This window comes from Typopeltis vanoorti, chromosome 18, assembly GCF_054136105.1.
Source record: "Typopeltis vanoorti isolate ZY-2024b chromosome 18, IOZ_Tvanoo_1.0, whole genome shotgun sequence".
Classification (NCBI taxonomy): Eukaryota; Metazoa; Arthropoda; class Arachnida; order Uropygi; family Thelyphonidae; genus Typopeltis; species Typopeltis vanoorti.
In genome coordinates this window covers 112,094,609-112,111,551 of record NC_143566.1, presented here as the reverse complement: position 1 = coordinate 112,111,551, position 16,943 = coordinate 112,094,609, and the positions used below count along the sequence as shown (strand labels likewise).

At 34.8% G+C, this 16,943-nt stretch overlaps 1 protein-coding gene across 1 annotated transcript in view; it reads left to right on the top strand.

The window, feature by feature from the left end:
- Positions 1 to 16,943, top strand: part of LOC150097077 (protein arginine N-methyltransferase 7-like) — a 136,713-nt gene that overhangs the window by 82,298 nt on the left and 37,472 nt on the right. Inside the window, exons 9-10 of the mRNA XM_090408719.1 lie at positions 2,983 to 3,115; positions 12,711 to 12,794. Coding sequence (XP_090264845.1) covers positions 2,983 to 3,115; positions 12,711 to 12,794 — 217 coding nt within the window. The remainder of the gene's footprint in view (positions 1 to 2,982; positions 3,116 to 12,710; positions 12,795 to 16,943) is intronic.

The window sequence follows — 16,943 nt, the reverse complement described above, 5'->3', positions numbered from 1 at the left end:
TCTGAATTAATTTTCCCAAGAAATTCTCGAAGTTCAGACAAGGAAGAGTTCCATACAGCAACAGCATCATAATAAGACTTTGGTAATAGGGACAGATGGAATATCAGTACGTATGCTAAAGAAGCATGTTCATTCAAATTTTCATGGATGGCCTTGGACATATTCGTATAACTTGAGTCTCAGCTCAGGAAAGATACAACAGGAATGGAAAGAATGCATGATAGTTTTCCATTGTATAGGGCAGTGCAAAAAGTGATGGTCTAATTACTGACCTGTCAGTATCTCTGGTGTAGTGGTGAAGATTTTACAGAAGTTGGTAAAAACCAGTATACAGAAATGGATAGACAAAAAAAAAAACTATATAGTGCAAGGAGCAGAATAGGTTTACCAAAGGGTTTAATATGATACTGTTTTTAAGGCATTTGATAGGATACAACATGAAAAGCTATTGCATAAATTGCAGAATATGGGTTTGAAATATAAACAGAATGGGGTGGGGATATCCATGGTCTTGACCACAAACAAACTTAACTTTGTTTGTGGTCAAGAAATGGGTAGATTTTTTTCCCATAGAGCAGTGAGTGAGTGAAATAGGTAGCCTCTTGAAGTGGTGGGAAGAATCTAGTGTGAATGAGCTTAAGGGAAGGTATGATGGCTGGTTCGGGTGATGTAAAGCTTTCCTCAGTAAGTTCTTGACTTCCTGGAAGTCCCAGATAATAATAATGACATATCTGTACCAAATAGATGGCTTAGGAGAAAAACACATTGAGAATATACAGTTCAAAATGTTCCATAAATAATTTGCTAGAGTAGGGAAACAGGAAACTCCATTATAGTCTCTCTGGTTGCTTGTACAGTTTGTTCTGGAGTAACCTGAATTTATGACAAATTTGAATAATTTTACTATATCAACAGGAAACCAACTCATACTGGTAAATATATTAATGCTGCTTCTCGTCATCATCACCCCTATCAAAAATTTGGTGTAATTAAAACCTTAGTGCACCATGCACAGAAACTATATTCTACTGATTCTCTTTTAAATAATGAACTGTCATATATCAGAAAACTACTTTCATATGTAATGGTTATAATACAATAATAATTGCTAAAATAAGTAATAATTATGGCCTTCATTCTAATCCTTCTCAAAGTGTCTAGAATTTCAATTCCATATGTTAAAGGACTCAGAAATTTGCAGGACTGCAATTTTCTTAGTCCTTTTTTTTCCTGAGTCAATTTTCTAGCAGAAAATTGCAAGATTTACTTAGAAGTTTCTTTCTATCCAGTTCATCAACTAAATTCCTTCTTAGCCTCTCTGAAAAACAAATATCCTCCTGTTTCTTATTCTGAAGATTACTGGATCTGCATGGACCTGAGATTACTTGATCTCATGTTCATGTAGCCATTGTTATTATGGGCAGAGAGGTTGTTCTGTTCAGATTCATCTAGAACAGAAGTTGGCAACCTTTTTAATATGAAAAGCGCAATATAAAATTTGAAAATTGCGGAGGGCTCATAACACAGGCATTTTTTCTCGCACTTCGAGCTTAGAGATTCTATGATTAGTTGTTTTTAAGAAAAAATGAGATTTCAAATTTTAACGTTATTTTATTTAACTCACTTTTATAACATATTTTTGTCATATATGAATGAATATAAAATACCATAAAAAATAAAATAATAAATGAATACAAAAAATATAAATTTAATAGGATTTAATGAGACCTGGCCTTGTACATCATCTGCTAATTTTAAGCAATACTCTTCCTCCCAATCGTCATTATAAAGAGTTAAAATATAAATAGTATTTTATATTTGCACTGATAGTACGAGTGATTCAATAAACATATACTAAAAAACAAAGGGTTCTAACAACACTTAGAATTGGTGTGAAGGGTAGTGAGAGTGGTCGCATTGATAACTAGATGACATCAACAACTCAAAACTACTTATGATCAGTGGTCTCTCGTCTTAATAGGCACAAATAAAGCAGTTTACAATAATTTCTCTGAGGGTGTACTAAAAATTCACTGCAGGCGCTGCATTGCCGACTACTGATCTAGAAGAACATCAAAAGTATATTTTTCTTCAAGAGGCTGATAAGTCTGGTTTAACTAACATGTCTTATCCACTAGAATTCATTGGAACAAAACTTAAAGCCCTATACAAAAGTTGTTTTCTTCTCTTCTTCTTGAAAGATTATATAAAGAAAGTTATAAAGCTCATATTCACAATCCAAACCTAAACAAAAATGACTGTTTTAAACTTTCCCAATTTTGGGAAGACATCCTAAGTAGCACTTCTCATTCTGTGTTTGTTGACTCTGTAATTATTTAAATTTATTTCTTTGATTCTAATAGTTGTAGATCATTATCCTCCTGCAGTTGATAGCATATATTGTCACATGCTTGCAGTTTAAGTGTGTTCTTATTGTGTTTATATCTTTTCCACTGTATTGACCTATCCGGAAATTCTACAAATAATATTTTTCCTAACATTATTCCATTACTCTATGTTAATTTTGTCTGCTTACATTTTGATATTTAGGTCTGTTTATTTTTATTTTATTACATTCACTTTGTTATTAGAAATTTTGTTTATCTCATCCAATTTATAGATCAATAAGTGCTGCTGTTCATATAAGTCAATTCTCACATAGCAAACTTGCAGGAACCAAAGAAACAATCTGTAATAGTATAGATTTGCTATAGTGGATTTCCTTTAGAATAGCATTGAAAGTTCTGACTTTAGTCTTTTTATAGTTATAGTGAGTGAATGAGTTAACTGCAACAACTTAGATGGTTGCTAACCCTGCATTTCATCTCACGAATTTTCCTTGCCTCTTAAAAATACTGAAATGTACTTAATTTTTTTATATAAGTTTGAGTATATGCCGTAATAAATCTTTTAGCTTGTTGCTACTTTATAATTTAGTGATTTCTAATTCATTTTGTTTTCTTCACTTTTTTTTTATTTCAGAAAAGATGAAGTTGATGAAATCATACCTCGTCCTATATGTACATGTGGTGCACATGTTGCTTGTAGCCGGACACGTCTTGGTATGCTGAATGATCCCATAAGAAATAAAAAGTATATGGAGGCATTAAAAAAGGTGTGGTAAAATGTGCTTATAAAATTTTAAATCATACTGAAACTGACACTTCAGTCTTTCATTGTACTTGATACAGAACTATGTTTCAGATCTCCCAATGGCATTGAAAGATCTGAAGCATGTTAAGATAACTATACATTTCTCTGAATGATAGACGAGTTTGCCACTTGATGTAACATGATATCACCATCTTATTTATTGGAATTTAAGTATGAAGAAAGACAACTAGAAAGCTAGAAACAACTGATTTCTAGCTTACTTTGCTCTTGTGCACTCATAGTAAAAATCTACTATAGATTGCTATCTTTGTAGGTGTAATTATCATGATATTGGAATAGGTGCCAGGTTTGCATTGTTGTCAGTTTTGGTAATCATAATCATTATTTGCTTAACAAACCAGATTCCTGGCATATGTTCATTTCAGTCAATCCTTGTAAGCAAGCTGCATAACATTAATTTCAATGAGATATATTACAGACTGAACCCCCAAGATATCCCAATAACTCATTAAATATAAACATTCAGAGTGAAAAAGTCGCTAAAAAAAAGTTAACATTACTGCATAAAAATAAAATTAAATATTAAAAAATAAATGAAACTCCAGTCTCTGTGAACTCATTCCATAATCACTTTAATGTGGTAGGAATTTCAAAGAAAAGCAATAAAGGATTAAATGTTACTTTTTTTTTTTTTTTTTTACTAATATGATCTGCATACTCAGAACTATAAAGTAACATGTATGCCACAGTAAATAACTTTTTTATTATGTGAATATATAGAAAGTATTCAGTCAGAGCATTTTGTTCATCTGGCAATTTACCTAATGTATTTTTCATTTCATTTTCTCACAGTAAGTTTCTTACATTCCATGTGAGAAACTTGCCTACTATTTTTAAAATTGCCATTGCCTTTGCTTTTCATAATTATTTTATGAAATGTAGCATGAGTGGTAGCACAAATGTATGGAATTTATGCTTTGTTCTTGACATTAAAATTTAATTTTTAAATTTTTGATCATTTTATAGGAACCAAGACAATGCTTCTTTAAGTATTTATTAATATATATATATAATATGGAATACAGTTTGATCAGTTAATTTCCAAATTGTCATCTTGTTCATTCAGCATACCTAAATGGATACCTAGAAATGAGGAGCATCATTTAAAGATGAAGACTGGACATTTGGTTAAAAGTCAAAGTTGGTTCTTCACATTTCTTAAAGGTTATGAGGAGGTCTCCTCTCATTTTTCTAACTTCTCCCCAATATTTTTGATAGAAATGAAACAAGCAGTGTTTTTAAACAGATAGCTGCTTATGTGCATACAGTTTGTGATGAAACATAAAGATATTAGAAGATATCTACATTGAGTAGATATTCCATTAAACTACTCATAAATGCTAGTGGTTTCTTTGCCAAATGATTTTTTTTAATGGGAATTTCATGCAAGTTGTTAAACTTATAGTGGCTACCTTAGATGAACAAAAAATTGTGGATAGAACAGAAACTTGAACATTAGATTTGAACACTTGCAGATTATATTATTTTGAAAATATCTAGCAAGGAAGTTGTTCCAAAAAACAATAACAGAGGGAATTATTGTATGATACCTCTGTGGAGTCCCAGGACTCATTAGAGGAAGCCACTTTATAGTTCATGATCCATATGCACTACACATCTGTTACCAACTGGATATTAGTTTTATCTTTTATATGTTAATTGGGATGTTTTCTGCTCAATTTGCATGTGTTGCAGAAGAAAAAATCCGATTTTCTGGGAATAATAATATTCTGCCACTCCTATTTGAAACTAGATAATGTGCCTTCATTCAAAAAAGTTCATATAAAGATTCCTCTTGTCTTGACAAAAATCGAATCTAAATTTTTTCCAATTTAAGGACTTATGTCCTGTCATTTTTCCAGTTGTGTTACACAGAAATGAACAAAGGAAGAAAAATTTTGTGTTAGGTGAACTGCGAAGAGTTATTGCTATGTGTGCTTTGGGAGAGGGGGGGATATTAGTAATACCAGTTGTGATAATCAACAACCATGGAAAATTCTCTTAAAATTTCTCTTAAAACCAAAACTGGATGCCTGTTTGAAATAGGAGATTTATGTAGTTAGTGAAAGATGGGTGAGTTAACAGTCTAATTGCTCTCTTCTTTACTGAATCGAGTATTTTTAAGAAGGCAGCAACACCAGAAATATGAAAATATCATTCAGTTTGATGACTGAATCATTTTCTGATTTGTATAAAGTTATTTTGGACGAAAAGTAGTACATATATTCAAAGCAAGAGCATAATTTCTTGGATGCTATAGGAAACATACCTGGAAGAAAATAATTCTATTTTTCTTAGAAATGAGACAGAACTGAGTCTTCTAACACTGAACAAATTGAAAATTGATCAGAATTCATTTGAAATAATATTTGGAGGTCAAAAATTATGGTTGCAGATCTAAATTTTAGAATGAGTGATGATTTGTCTTGTACATGGTTTGTCAAATGAAAATAGATGCAGCATACAGTCATCACAAAACTATAGATTGGATTTGCTTTCATCGGGAGAAAGTCATTGATATTGAAAAGAAGAGAGCAGTTGAAAGAGCATAGTTTTATAGTATCCTACCATTCATCATCATCATCATCATGGTCTCCATCCAGGAGGTTGACTACTATAATGTGACTCAACCTTTTTCGTTCCATGTGCCAGTTTTTTCACGTGCAAGTTCAGATGCACCGCACAACTCTTGTACCCTTAAAAACTCCCTATAAAAATATGTTAAAATAGACATGATATATGATTTAATGTAAAACAAGATGAGCATTACTTATCTTAATGAGACTTTTGAGTCTGTTTTGATTTTGGCAAGCTTTTAATGTTTGGAATTAAATTAGTTACTGAGAGCAGCAGACAGTTCTTCAAATTTGAATCAGTCAATTTGATCTCATTTTGTTTTTAATCAATTTCATGGCTGAAAATGCTTGTTCATATCTGTACATTGTCCTGAAACAACAGATATAACTCTGGGCAAATTTTCTTAATTCTGAAAAATGCTCGCAGAATAATGATCGCCAGAAATTAATCATTGCGGAAGTATTTGGGACTGAGGGAAGCTCATCAAATTTCATGTTTAATAATTAATTTGTTTTAAAGTGAATAAGTTCCATTTGTATGTTACTAGGCATCTTTATGATTTTCTGTCCAGGCAGTGAAAATGGGCTTATAAATGCAAATATGCATTTATAAACTCTTCTAACAGTCCTCTTCTTTAGTAAAATCATGAAAACGACTTTCCACTGACTCTTGCATTAAAGTGATTTTTTTCAATATATTGTGAAATTGCCATTATCTTCAGCACATTCACTTTGTTCTTTTAAGTGTCGAAACTGGCTCAAATTCTCATTTTTTAACTGAGAGGTAAACTTGATCTTGAATGAAATCAATGCATTCATCTTGAATGCATTGATGTCATTTACTAAGGTAGGAAACAGTTTGTTCTTGCCCTGCAGTTTCAAAGTTAGATCATTGAAATTAGCTGGTAACATCAACTAAAAAGGCTAAATCAAACATCCAGTTGTCATCACATAAAAGGGTTCTTTCCTCAGGCAGCTCATCTTTCTCTTCTAGAAAATTATGAACAGTATTTTTCAGTTTCCAAAATCTACTCAGAGCCTGTCCTCTAGAAAGCCAGCATACCTCACAATGAAGAATGAGATCACCATATTCCAAATCTAACATTTCACAATATTTGAATTCTCTTGCTCTAATTTTATTCATGCATTTCATAACCAGTAACATAACAGCTGCAAATGTAACATTTTTCCACACAGTGACTCTTGGTATTTACAATGCCGTGATATTTTAGTAAAGGACAACAGAAAAGGTTTCCAGGCAGCTTTACTTATCATTGATGGCACTCCATCAGTGCAAACACTGATGAGTTTACTAGAATCTATTTGTATATTTTCTTGGTATGACTTTACTTTCTCAGATATGTTTGATCATTTTTGTTTTTCCATGAAGTGATTCAAGGCTGATAAGTTCTTCAAAAATGTTAAAGTTATCATCAATTCCTCTTACAAAAATTTACACTTACTATCTCCTGTTTTTCTTTTGCACTGTAATGGGTAACTAAATGTAATAAAAAGGCTTAATGTTTGAAGTACAAAACTAGAAATGTTCAATTGTAAGCTGACTGACAAACACCTGTAATGCACTACTGTTGCTAATGCTTGGTGCCTCAGGATCAAGAATGGAATGTGTAAAAAAATGTGCACAAAACATTAAAATCGCTAAAAATAATTACTAAGTTTTAGCCTTTTGTCTACAAATTTTGGTTAATACTTTTTGCATAAACAGGCTTAGTTTTTTTTATTATTATTATCATTGAGGTACAATTCACCATTTTTAATCCCTCATTTGCACCACTTTTGGTGTATGCACCATTGGTTGGTCATCCCTAAATAAAGGTTCCCCATGTCAGGATAGGAATCGAACTTAGGTCTTTCCAACCAAAGGGCTTCATCTATACTGACTAAGCTACAGAGGCCTCTATCTTACTATTAGTTGCACAATTTCAAAATGAAAATTCATCCACTTTATCATCACATGTAATTATTATTTCGTTTATTTTCTTGACTTCCATGGGTGCAATAAAAAAAAAAAAAAAACTGAAAAAGAGACTACTAATACAATCTTGTCACTTTCATGGATTGATTGAGATAATGCTATGTGTCGTGGTTTTTCATTTCTACCACCCCCCCATACAAATTTCAGCAACAAGTGATCATCCCTGCATTTCCATGCCTTGTGCTTTAGATGACTACTACCAGATAGACCTTCATTTTTTAAATGTCCTCTTCATCGTCTTTTTTTTATAATTGTCATATTTAAATTATTCAAATTAAGTGGATACTGAATCCAACATTATTTCAAAGATGAATAGAGAAACTACAAGAGTAATTTTGTGCATGAAACTACAAGTTTCATGCTGAATTTAGAAACTATAAAAGTTTCAGCTGATCCAAGCATAAGCAAACCTTTCATAACAACAGGGGCAACTCGTAGTAAAGGTGGAGTAAGTTCTGATCACTATCCTTAGTATTTCCCATAATGTAAAACACATCTCCTAGTAGACATGTATGATGTTATACATTATAAAGGGGGGGGGGGGTCACTACCCAGACTGGTTTTGATCTTTTTTGAGGTCTTGTCAGTGGGAACCAGACCCAGATGTAAATACTCAGACAATTGACATTTATGTCTTTAGCGGTGAAGTACGATGCTTTTCATATTCCCTGCTATCTGTTGTGGTTACAGTGAAGGTAAAATTTATGACCAGTTTGCTCGCCCTGATTGGGCATGGAGGTTATGCATCACTATAGAAGGTTAATATAGCTTTTGATCTTCTATGTTTGAATATGTCTGTTGCCTCGTATGCTGCAGCTTGCTGAACTATATCGTTGGGGTGTATGGACATCTTTAGGAAGAACTTAGATGCTAAGGATTGTAGGAAAGAGAAAATATAGGGAATATTTGTATCTCTATGAAGTTGATTGTTTCTAACATACCATGGGGCGTTCAGAATCATTCTCAAGCACTTGTTCTGTACTAGCTGTATTTTGATGATGTTAGTATTAGAGATATGGCTCCAGGCTGGAGAGGCATAGGTGATTATAGGACGAATCATCATCTGGTATAGCTGCAATTTGATTCTGTTGCTGAGCTTGCTATTTCTATTAATTAGTGGATAGATCTGAGCAATGGCTTTAGATGCCTGTGCTCACGTAGACTTGATGTGCTGGTTAAAAGATGCTTTTTGTTGAGAATTACACCCAGGTATTTTGTTTCTGTCTGCCAGGGAATTTTAGTATTGAATAGTAACACATATCCTGCAGGAGATATTGGCCTTTTCGAGAAAAGAATGGCTGAGGTTTTTTTTTTAGGGGTTGACTTCCAATCTCCATTTGGAGAACCAACCCTCCAGTTTTAGGTTTTCTTGAAGTGGGTTCGGAGAGATCTGGTTAGTATTGCTGTATTGTCTGCATACAGGGCCATGATGGAAGACATCGGGTTGTGTGGGATGTCCGACATGTATATAGAAAACAGCAGTGGAGCTAGTAGAAATTCCTGCGGCACTCCAGCAAAGATATGGCGCTGGGATGAGGTAGAACCGTTGATTTTGACTTGTATTGTTCTATTCTGAAGATATGAATGGATGAGATGAACCATTTATAGTGAGATACAGGCTGAGATAAGTTTGTGTAGGAGTCTGAAATGCCAGATTTTGTCAAATGCTTTGGATAGGTCTAGGAAAACAGCTCCTGTGCACTGGCACCAGTTATGATGTATTCCACAATTCTGTGGATTTGCTGGGTAGTACTATGGTGTTGCCGAAAACCAAACTGTTCTTTAGGGAGGATGTTTAGGTCATTTACGGAGGTTTGGAGTCGTGAGAGGATGACCTTCTCTGCAACCTTACCTAGGTTGGAGATAAGACTGATTGCAGTAGGTTTGGGTCCTTGCCTGGCTTATGTATAGGAATTACATCAGCCAGTTTCCAGGTGGAAGGAAAATAGTGAAATCTTAAGATTGCATTTATTATAATGGTCAGGTGCACTACAGCTTTTCGAGGCAACAGCTTGATCACCCTGTTTGAAATGCCGTCTGGTTCAGGAGCTTTTTTGTTCTTTAAGTTTTTAATAATATTATATATTTCACCAGATGATGTGGGTACAGTGTGGTCAGTACTGGTATCAGGAAGTTTGAGTGCATGTCTGACCTGTCTGTGAATTTTATATATGTGATTGAAGTCTAGATTTCCATATGCAGGTTTGCACTGCTCTTTCAAATTTCTTGCCATGGCTTCTGCCTTGTCTGCATCAGTGTGTACAAGGCTCTGGTCAGAGAGTATTGGGAGAAGAATTTGCCTTTGTTTTTGGTGTTTCTTAGTAATTTCCGGACAGAGTGATCAGTAGGTGAGATAGAGGCTAACTTTTCTTCCCATAGATGGTCTCTGTTTGCCTTGAGTGCATCTCTCACAGCCCCAGTAAGTCTATTTAGATTTGTTTTATCTTGTGGCACACGAGTGTTACGAAATCTTTTCCTGGCTCTGTTTTTCTCCCTGATCAAGTTCATAATGTCTTCAGGCAGATGACCAGGCCTGTGGACAGAATTGTGGAATGTGGCTACCGTTATGGCAGAGTTAATTAGTTGGGAAAGGCTTGTAACTGCAGATTCTATGTTGTCTTTTGTACGAATGTGAGGAACAGGGCAAATACTATCCCTGAGCACTTCCAACAATCTTTCCCACGATATATAGGAGTGAGGGGGAGGAGACAGGTATTCTTGTCTTCCTATCTGAAGTAGTATTGGGTTGTGATCAGATGACAACTCATTTAATGATCTTAGGCTGTATTGAAGATTAATGTCCCACAAGATAGCTATATGTCCGCAGGATGTCCGCAGTTCCAAATATACTAAGATGAGTTGGTTCAGTGGGGCCTGCCACAACAGCATTGTGTGATCCTATGAAGTTGGAAAGGATGTAACTGTTCTTGTTGGTGGATCTGCAATTCCATTCAGGGTGCTTGGAGTTCAGATTTCCCGCTATAATGGTGAGTTCTTTGATGCATAAGATGGTATTTAGGTCAGAGCGTAATAGAGCTTTTAGGGGTGGGTTGTAAGCAGAGTAGATTTTCAGTCTGCCAGCCGAGCTGGTGAACACCTCCATGCCCGTGATCTCAAAATTAGTGGTTGGAGGGTTGTTCACAGAATTGTGCTTGATGTAGTTCTTAATGAAGATGGCAGTGCCACCACCTCTGTAGACCAATCTATCATTTCCCTTAGTTTAGGGTTATCTGAGGGTCTTAGATGAGATTCGCTGATTAATATAACATCTGGTTGATATCTGTTAGCGAATTTTTGCAGCCCACAGATTGTTTTCAAGTTGTAGATATTTTTATATATGTTATGGATCTCTACGAGGACTAACAGCATGAGAGATTTGTTGGATCTGTACATTCTGCTGACCTTAGCAGGAGGTAGATCCTGCAAGTGAAGATCAGCAACTGTATCTTCTATATCAATGTCTTCACAGACGCCATGGAGGACCACTTTTATATTTTTCTCCGAGCTGAGCGAAAAGGTATGGTACTGTATTCCTCTATTGTCCATTTCTTTTGTTAGTCCCCTATAGTCTATCACCGTTGTAGGATATATCTTTATTCCTTCGTCCACATTTTTGGCCTTTACATAGCCAATGTGTAGGTTGGACATTGTTGATCTTGCCCATCTCTGCTTCTCTCATAATATAATTGGAGGCACCTTTTCTCCGGGAGAAGCAGTGGAGTCCGAAACTTGATCGTGTTGTTCCATTATGTTGTCTTTGAGAGCTTCATCTGTTGTTCTCCGCTTTTTGCATACGCGGACTTCTTGAAAATCAGAAATAGTCGGGTTTGCCGATTCTGACTGATCTTCCATAATCTCTGCGTCAACATCTGTGACACTTACCGGGGGAAATGTATCATAAAGTTTTCCTGGCCAATTTTTGTTGAGCAGCTCGCCCAGTCTGATAAATTCTGTATATTCTTCTTCAAGCGTTGTCTCGTTTGGCTGCTGTTCCATATCTGTCAATGTGGACAAAAAAAAAAAATGATCTTCAAGACACATAATAAATGCAAATCACCAAACTCAATCACCCGAATTCACAATTCCTTTCTTTCTTATTCTCGTCATCAGAATTCAACAACCGTAAATACTCAGGTTGAAGTGATGCAGAACTTATACTTTACTATACAAGTTGCTAAAAAAGGTGTCACATCACAAAAGGCACCAAGAATTACTGAAAAAGAGAGCCAAAAGGCTTCACTTTGGCAATGCAAAAATATTCAAATTACATGGATACTGAATCCAACATTATTTCAAAGCCGAATAGAGAAACTACAAGAGTAATTTTGTGCATGAAACTACAAGAGTTTCATGCTGAATGTAGAAACTATAAAAGTTTCGGCAGATCCAAGCATAAGCAAATCTTTCCTGACAGGGACAACTTGTAGTAAAGGTGGAGTAAGAACTGATCACTATCCTTAGTATTTCCCATAATGTAAAACACATCTCCTAGCAGACATGTATGATGTTATACATTATAAAGGGGGGGGGTCAGTACCCAGACCGGTTTTGACCTCTTTTGAGGTCTCATCAGTGGGAGCCAGACCCAGATGTAAATACTCAGGTTGAAGTGATGCAGAACTTATACTTTACCATATTTAAATTACCTGCATTTATCCCATGGTCAGTAATTTTAAGCAAATTACAAAGACAAATGAGCTTTGACGCATGAAGAATCTGTGAATCATTTCATGTGCAGTAATGTACATTGCATGTTACTGCAGATGAAGTGATTGACAGATTCTCTCTCTCTCTTATCATAGGATGTTTCACTTTTAATTTATTATAATGGGTCTCTAAAGTTCTATTGTATTTCTCATTTATGTGGGTTACTAATAGCATTTAATATTAACCATTTGATTAGTTTTCACATATCAGCAGTTAATTATTGTAATAATAATGTTTTTTTTTTTTTTTTAAATTAGATTATTAGTCCTGGTTCAGTATGTCTTTGTTTAGGAGATGGGAACTTTCTGTCTCTGGTAGCTGCAAAACTAGGAATCAGAGAAGTAATTTTTATTATATTTATCCATAAATTAATATGCTAGTACATGTTGGAATTATTATATATAGATTGAAGTTAGTAAATATCCATATTGAAAGATTTGCTGGCCTCATTGGTCAAGTGGTTAGCGCTCCAATCAACAGGTTGCAGGTTTGAATACTGTTGTGGGCATGGATGTGTGTGATTATCTTTAGGTGGGAGATGAATTTCATTGCCCAGTGTGAGACCACTGCCCTAATTATTGGAGACTTAAAGTGGCTTGAAATAGTTCCATGTTTAAAGCAGGGTTTCCACACTGTATAAAAATAAATAAATTACAAAAAATATATAAAATCGATAAAAAAAATTGCAACAAAAAAAATCCATGGTATAAAATTTACTATAGGTTTTATAACCTTTTGTGAGTGCGACCACATATTAAAAAAAATAATAATAAATTAAAAAAAAAAAGCCTAATTAGTATTCTGTCCACCCCATTGAAAAATCTTAGGCTTTTAATCCTGTGACTATTCATAATCAATTGTAAGAATGCAAGAACATACAAATATACAGCAGAGGATTAGGAAATAGCATCTCTTATCAAGCATATTATGGGAATACACTCAGCCTTCACACTGACAGATGGAGACTGGCTTCATATCAATTGCCAGAAAGCTAAAAGAGTGCAGTGCCACCTTCTCCCTTAATGTCTTTAAGTCACAGGATTAAAAGCCTAAGATTTTTCCATGGGGTGGACAGAATACTACCGTATATTATCACATATAATGCGAACTAGAAATTTTGTTTGAAAACTAGCCTTAAAATGCTATGTCCACGTATAATGCGATCTGTTAATCTTGTTTTCTGCTAAAAAAATCAGCTAATGCCTTTTTTTATTCCCGTATATAGAGAGTAGGCGAGGCCGTTTTTAGCCCTAATCTAACTTTTGCAGACTGAGTGGGCAGTTCAATCTCCACCGGTAAGAATCAGAGATAGCTGGCCCAAGGCTATCACTAATTAAGCGGCACGCATTGAAGAGAGACAGCTCAACAAGAATCTTGTTCCCTAACATTATAAATAAAACAATGTGAATTAACGAAAGAAATATTTATTTTAAAACAAAATATCAAAATCCTTTAAATTCTTCTTCATCTTTTGAGTTATCAAACATTTCATTTATAAATTCATCTGTAGGCATTGCGTCATCAGTGTAGCAGTTGTCGTCTTCGTCATCATGCTCTCCATTTTGTTGTGCGTCATCCTCGCTTTCGTATATGACATCATCTTCGGATCCATCCATTGAATTACTTATTCCACATTTAAGAAATGAGCGTTGAATCATTTCAGATGGTATCGAATCCCAAGCTTCTTTAACCCAGCTGGTGACTAGGGTGATCTCAGGCTTCTGAAAATTCCACCCTTTGTCATCTTCACCAAACCAGATGACATCCATTCTCTCCATTTTTCAGATAAGTAATCTTTGAATGGCTTAATCAAGCTGACATCAAGCGGCTGCAAAACAGAAGTTAAATTGGTGTCATTACCTCCCAAATCAAAGGACAAATTCATATTTATCCATTTTATCTTTTGATTTGTTTATATACGTTAAAAAAAAATCACTGCACTTCTCTATCATAAGAGCTTTTGCCTAGTGCCTTTATTATTTAAATAACATATGAGAATTTCTTTTCTCATATGCTTCGGAATTGTTTTCCTTTTAAATATCACTGTTGGCTTTAATTTGGTTCCATCTGCCTTTCATGCTAGAACAACAGTAAAATGCGTTTTTTCATGTCCCACTGTTTTTATGAGGACACTCTTTTCACCAACTGAGTTTACTGTTCGATTCCCAGGCATATCAAAGTACATGGGCGTCTCGTCCATATTGCCTATTTGGGAAAGTTCATATCCGTGACACTTCTGTAATTTTATGATAAATTTATGGAAGGACTCCACTTTTTCTTCAAGCTGCTTTGGTAACTTCTGCGCCATTTTTGTTCGGTGTCATAATGTTAAAAAAGATGAAATACTTGATGTGTCCTTGAATTTACCATTCTTGAGTTATAGAGCTTGAAAACGAATTGCATTTCTTGTTACTGTAATGCCATCTTGTCGTTGCTTCAAAATCCATTCATTTAGCTCTTCTTCGAGTTCTGGAAGGGATGCTACATCTCCACGACGGGCACGTTTCGTTTTGGGGATTTTTTCAAGACTGTCTTTTTGCTTATGCCAAAGTCTAACATTACTGTCTGCTACACCAAATTCTCTCATAGCAACACTGTTATGTTCTTTTGCAATTTAAATCCTGCTTCAAAAGACGAAAGTTTACGTTTCTGTTGGCTCATTTCAAGTGCAGGTTTGTTTAACGAATAATATTTAAAATGAACTGTGGTTAAACCGATATAACTGTGCTAATATCCTCCAAGGGGGCAGGATATTATTACTACTTACATTACTGGCTTTATGTGCAGATACGATGCACACTCAGTCGCTGAATGCGAGTGGGTCAAGTAGATTTGGTTGCATAGGCATTAGGTAGTATATATTGTGTGTGCAAGTCTAATAAGAAGTTATATTTTTTAAGATCTGCATATAATGCAAACCCCTAACTTTAGATTTGATACTAGTATTTTGAATATTCTTTTTAATAATATTCACCTTAGTAGCCAGTGTGATATGTGACATTAACTAATTTTGTTTTTGTGTTCAGATGTCATTTCAAAGCCTTATAAAGAATAATTATAACTTATCCCTGCTTGTCACTTTGTTTCTTAAAATCCAAGTGATCTTTTGAGCTCCTTTGCCCACTTTTTCAATGTTCTCTGAACTTCAACTCTGTCTACCATTTACCTCTAAATTCCAGCCTTATCTATTTCCTGCACACAGCCTGTAGTTTTTTTCATTCCAAATACATAACTCGACACACTGAATTAGCAGCCATTATCCTTTGGTCAGACTATGTCTATTTAGATCGTCCTGAAGGATATCTACATTACCTTTATTAACTATTATTCTCTCCATTTAAGCAGCATTATCAGCAAACAATTGGATATTCGAAAATCATTCCCAATGTCATTAATGTGCAAATTAAATAGTGGCAGCTATTTAAAGTACAAGCCATTAGGGAAAAGAAAACCAGGACGTCCTCTTAAATTCAACGATGACCTCTAAGGCCGGAACAGGCCATGCTAGGCCTAAATCCTTGATACGCATGATGATGATGATGATGATGATGATGATAAAATAGCAGCAGCTTAAGTGCAGAGTCCTGTGGCATGCTACTGGTCACTTGCCTTCTCTTTGATTCAGTTCCACCATATACTATTGTTCATCTTCCATTCTCTTATCCATGTCATCAGCTTTGCATCCATTTACATTTGCTCCACCTAATAGGGGGTCCATGCAGCATCTCTTTTGCAAAGTCCAGTAGTATTATAGTGTATCCAATTAACTTATCCAGCACAGCTGTTACATTATTGTAGAAAGTGAGTAAATTACTAAGCTGAGACCTCTCTCTTCCCCAAACCCCATTCTATCCACCAATTCCTAAATTCTGTTCTTAACACTATTCCTGAGATACTAACTGGTCTTTAATTTGCCACTGGCTTGCTTGGAGGCTTCTTTTATGTAATGGTATTTTCTTGTCCTCTTTCCATTTCTTTGGGACTTGGCCATGTGAAGACTTAAACGGCCTAATTAGGGCCATTGCCATTTCTCTTGCTATTTCCTGTAAAACAGTAACTGATATTTCACCCAATCCTATGACTTTATACATATTGAGATTTCTTAATTTCTTGAACACTTCCAGTTCATTACCTATATTTCGATCCCTGTCACACCAGTCATTCCTTTACTTCCATCCAAATGATACACGTGCATCATGTGATCTCAGTATTTCAGATATCTCATTCTGCTTCTTTCACTTTCTTACTATACTATCAGTATTCATTAAAGTTAAGAATTAAAATTTCTGTAGCTTGTGGTATGATATAGGCAGATGTGGTAATTATCAAAACATTATCCATGTTTTGATAATTACTTGAGATAACCATGTAAAAAAGTAAAGCATTAATAATTACAAGTTTCTTGCAGCACTAATTTTGTACTTCAGATTGAGACAGAACACAAATAAAAAATGGTATTTGCATAGATTTCTGAATTTGAATTCATTCAT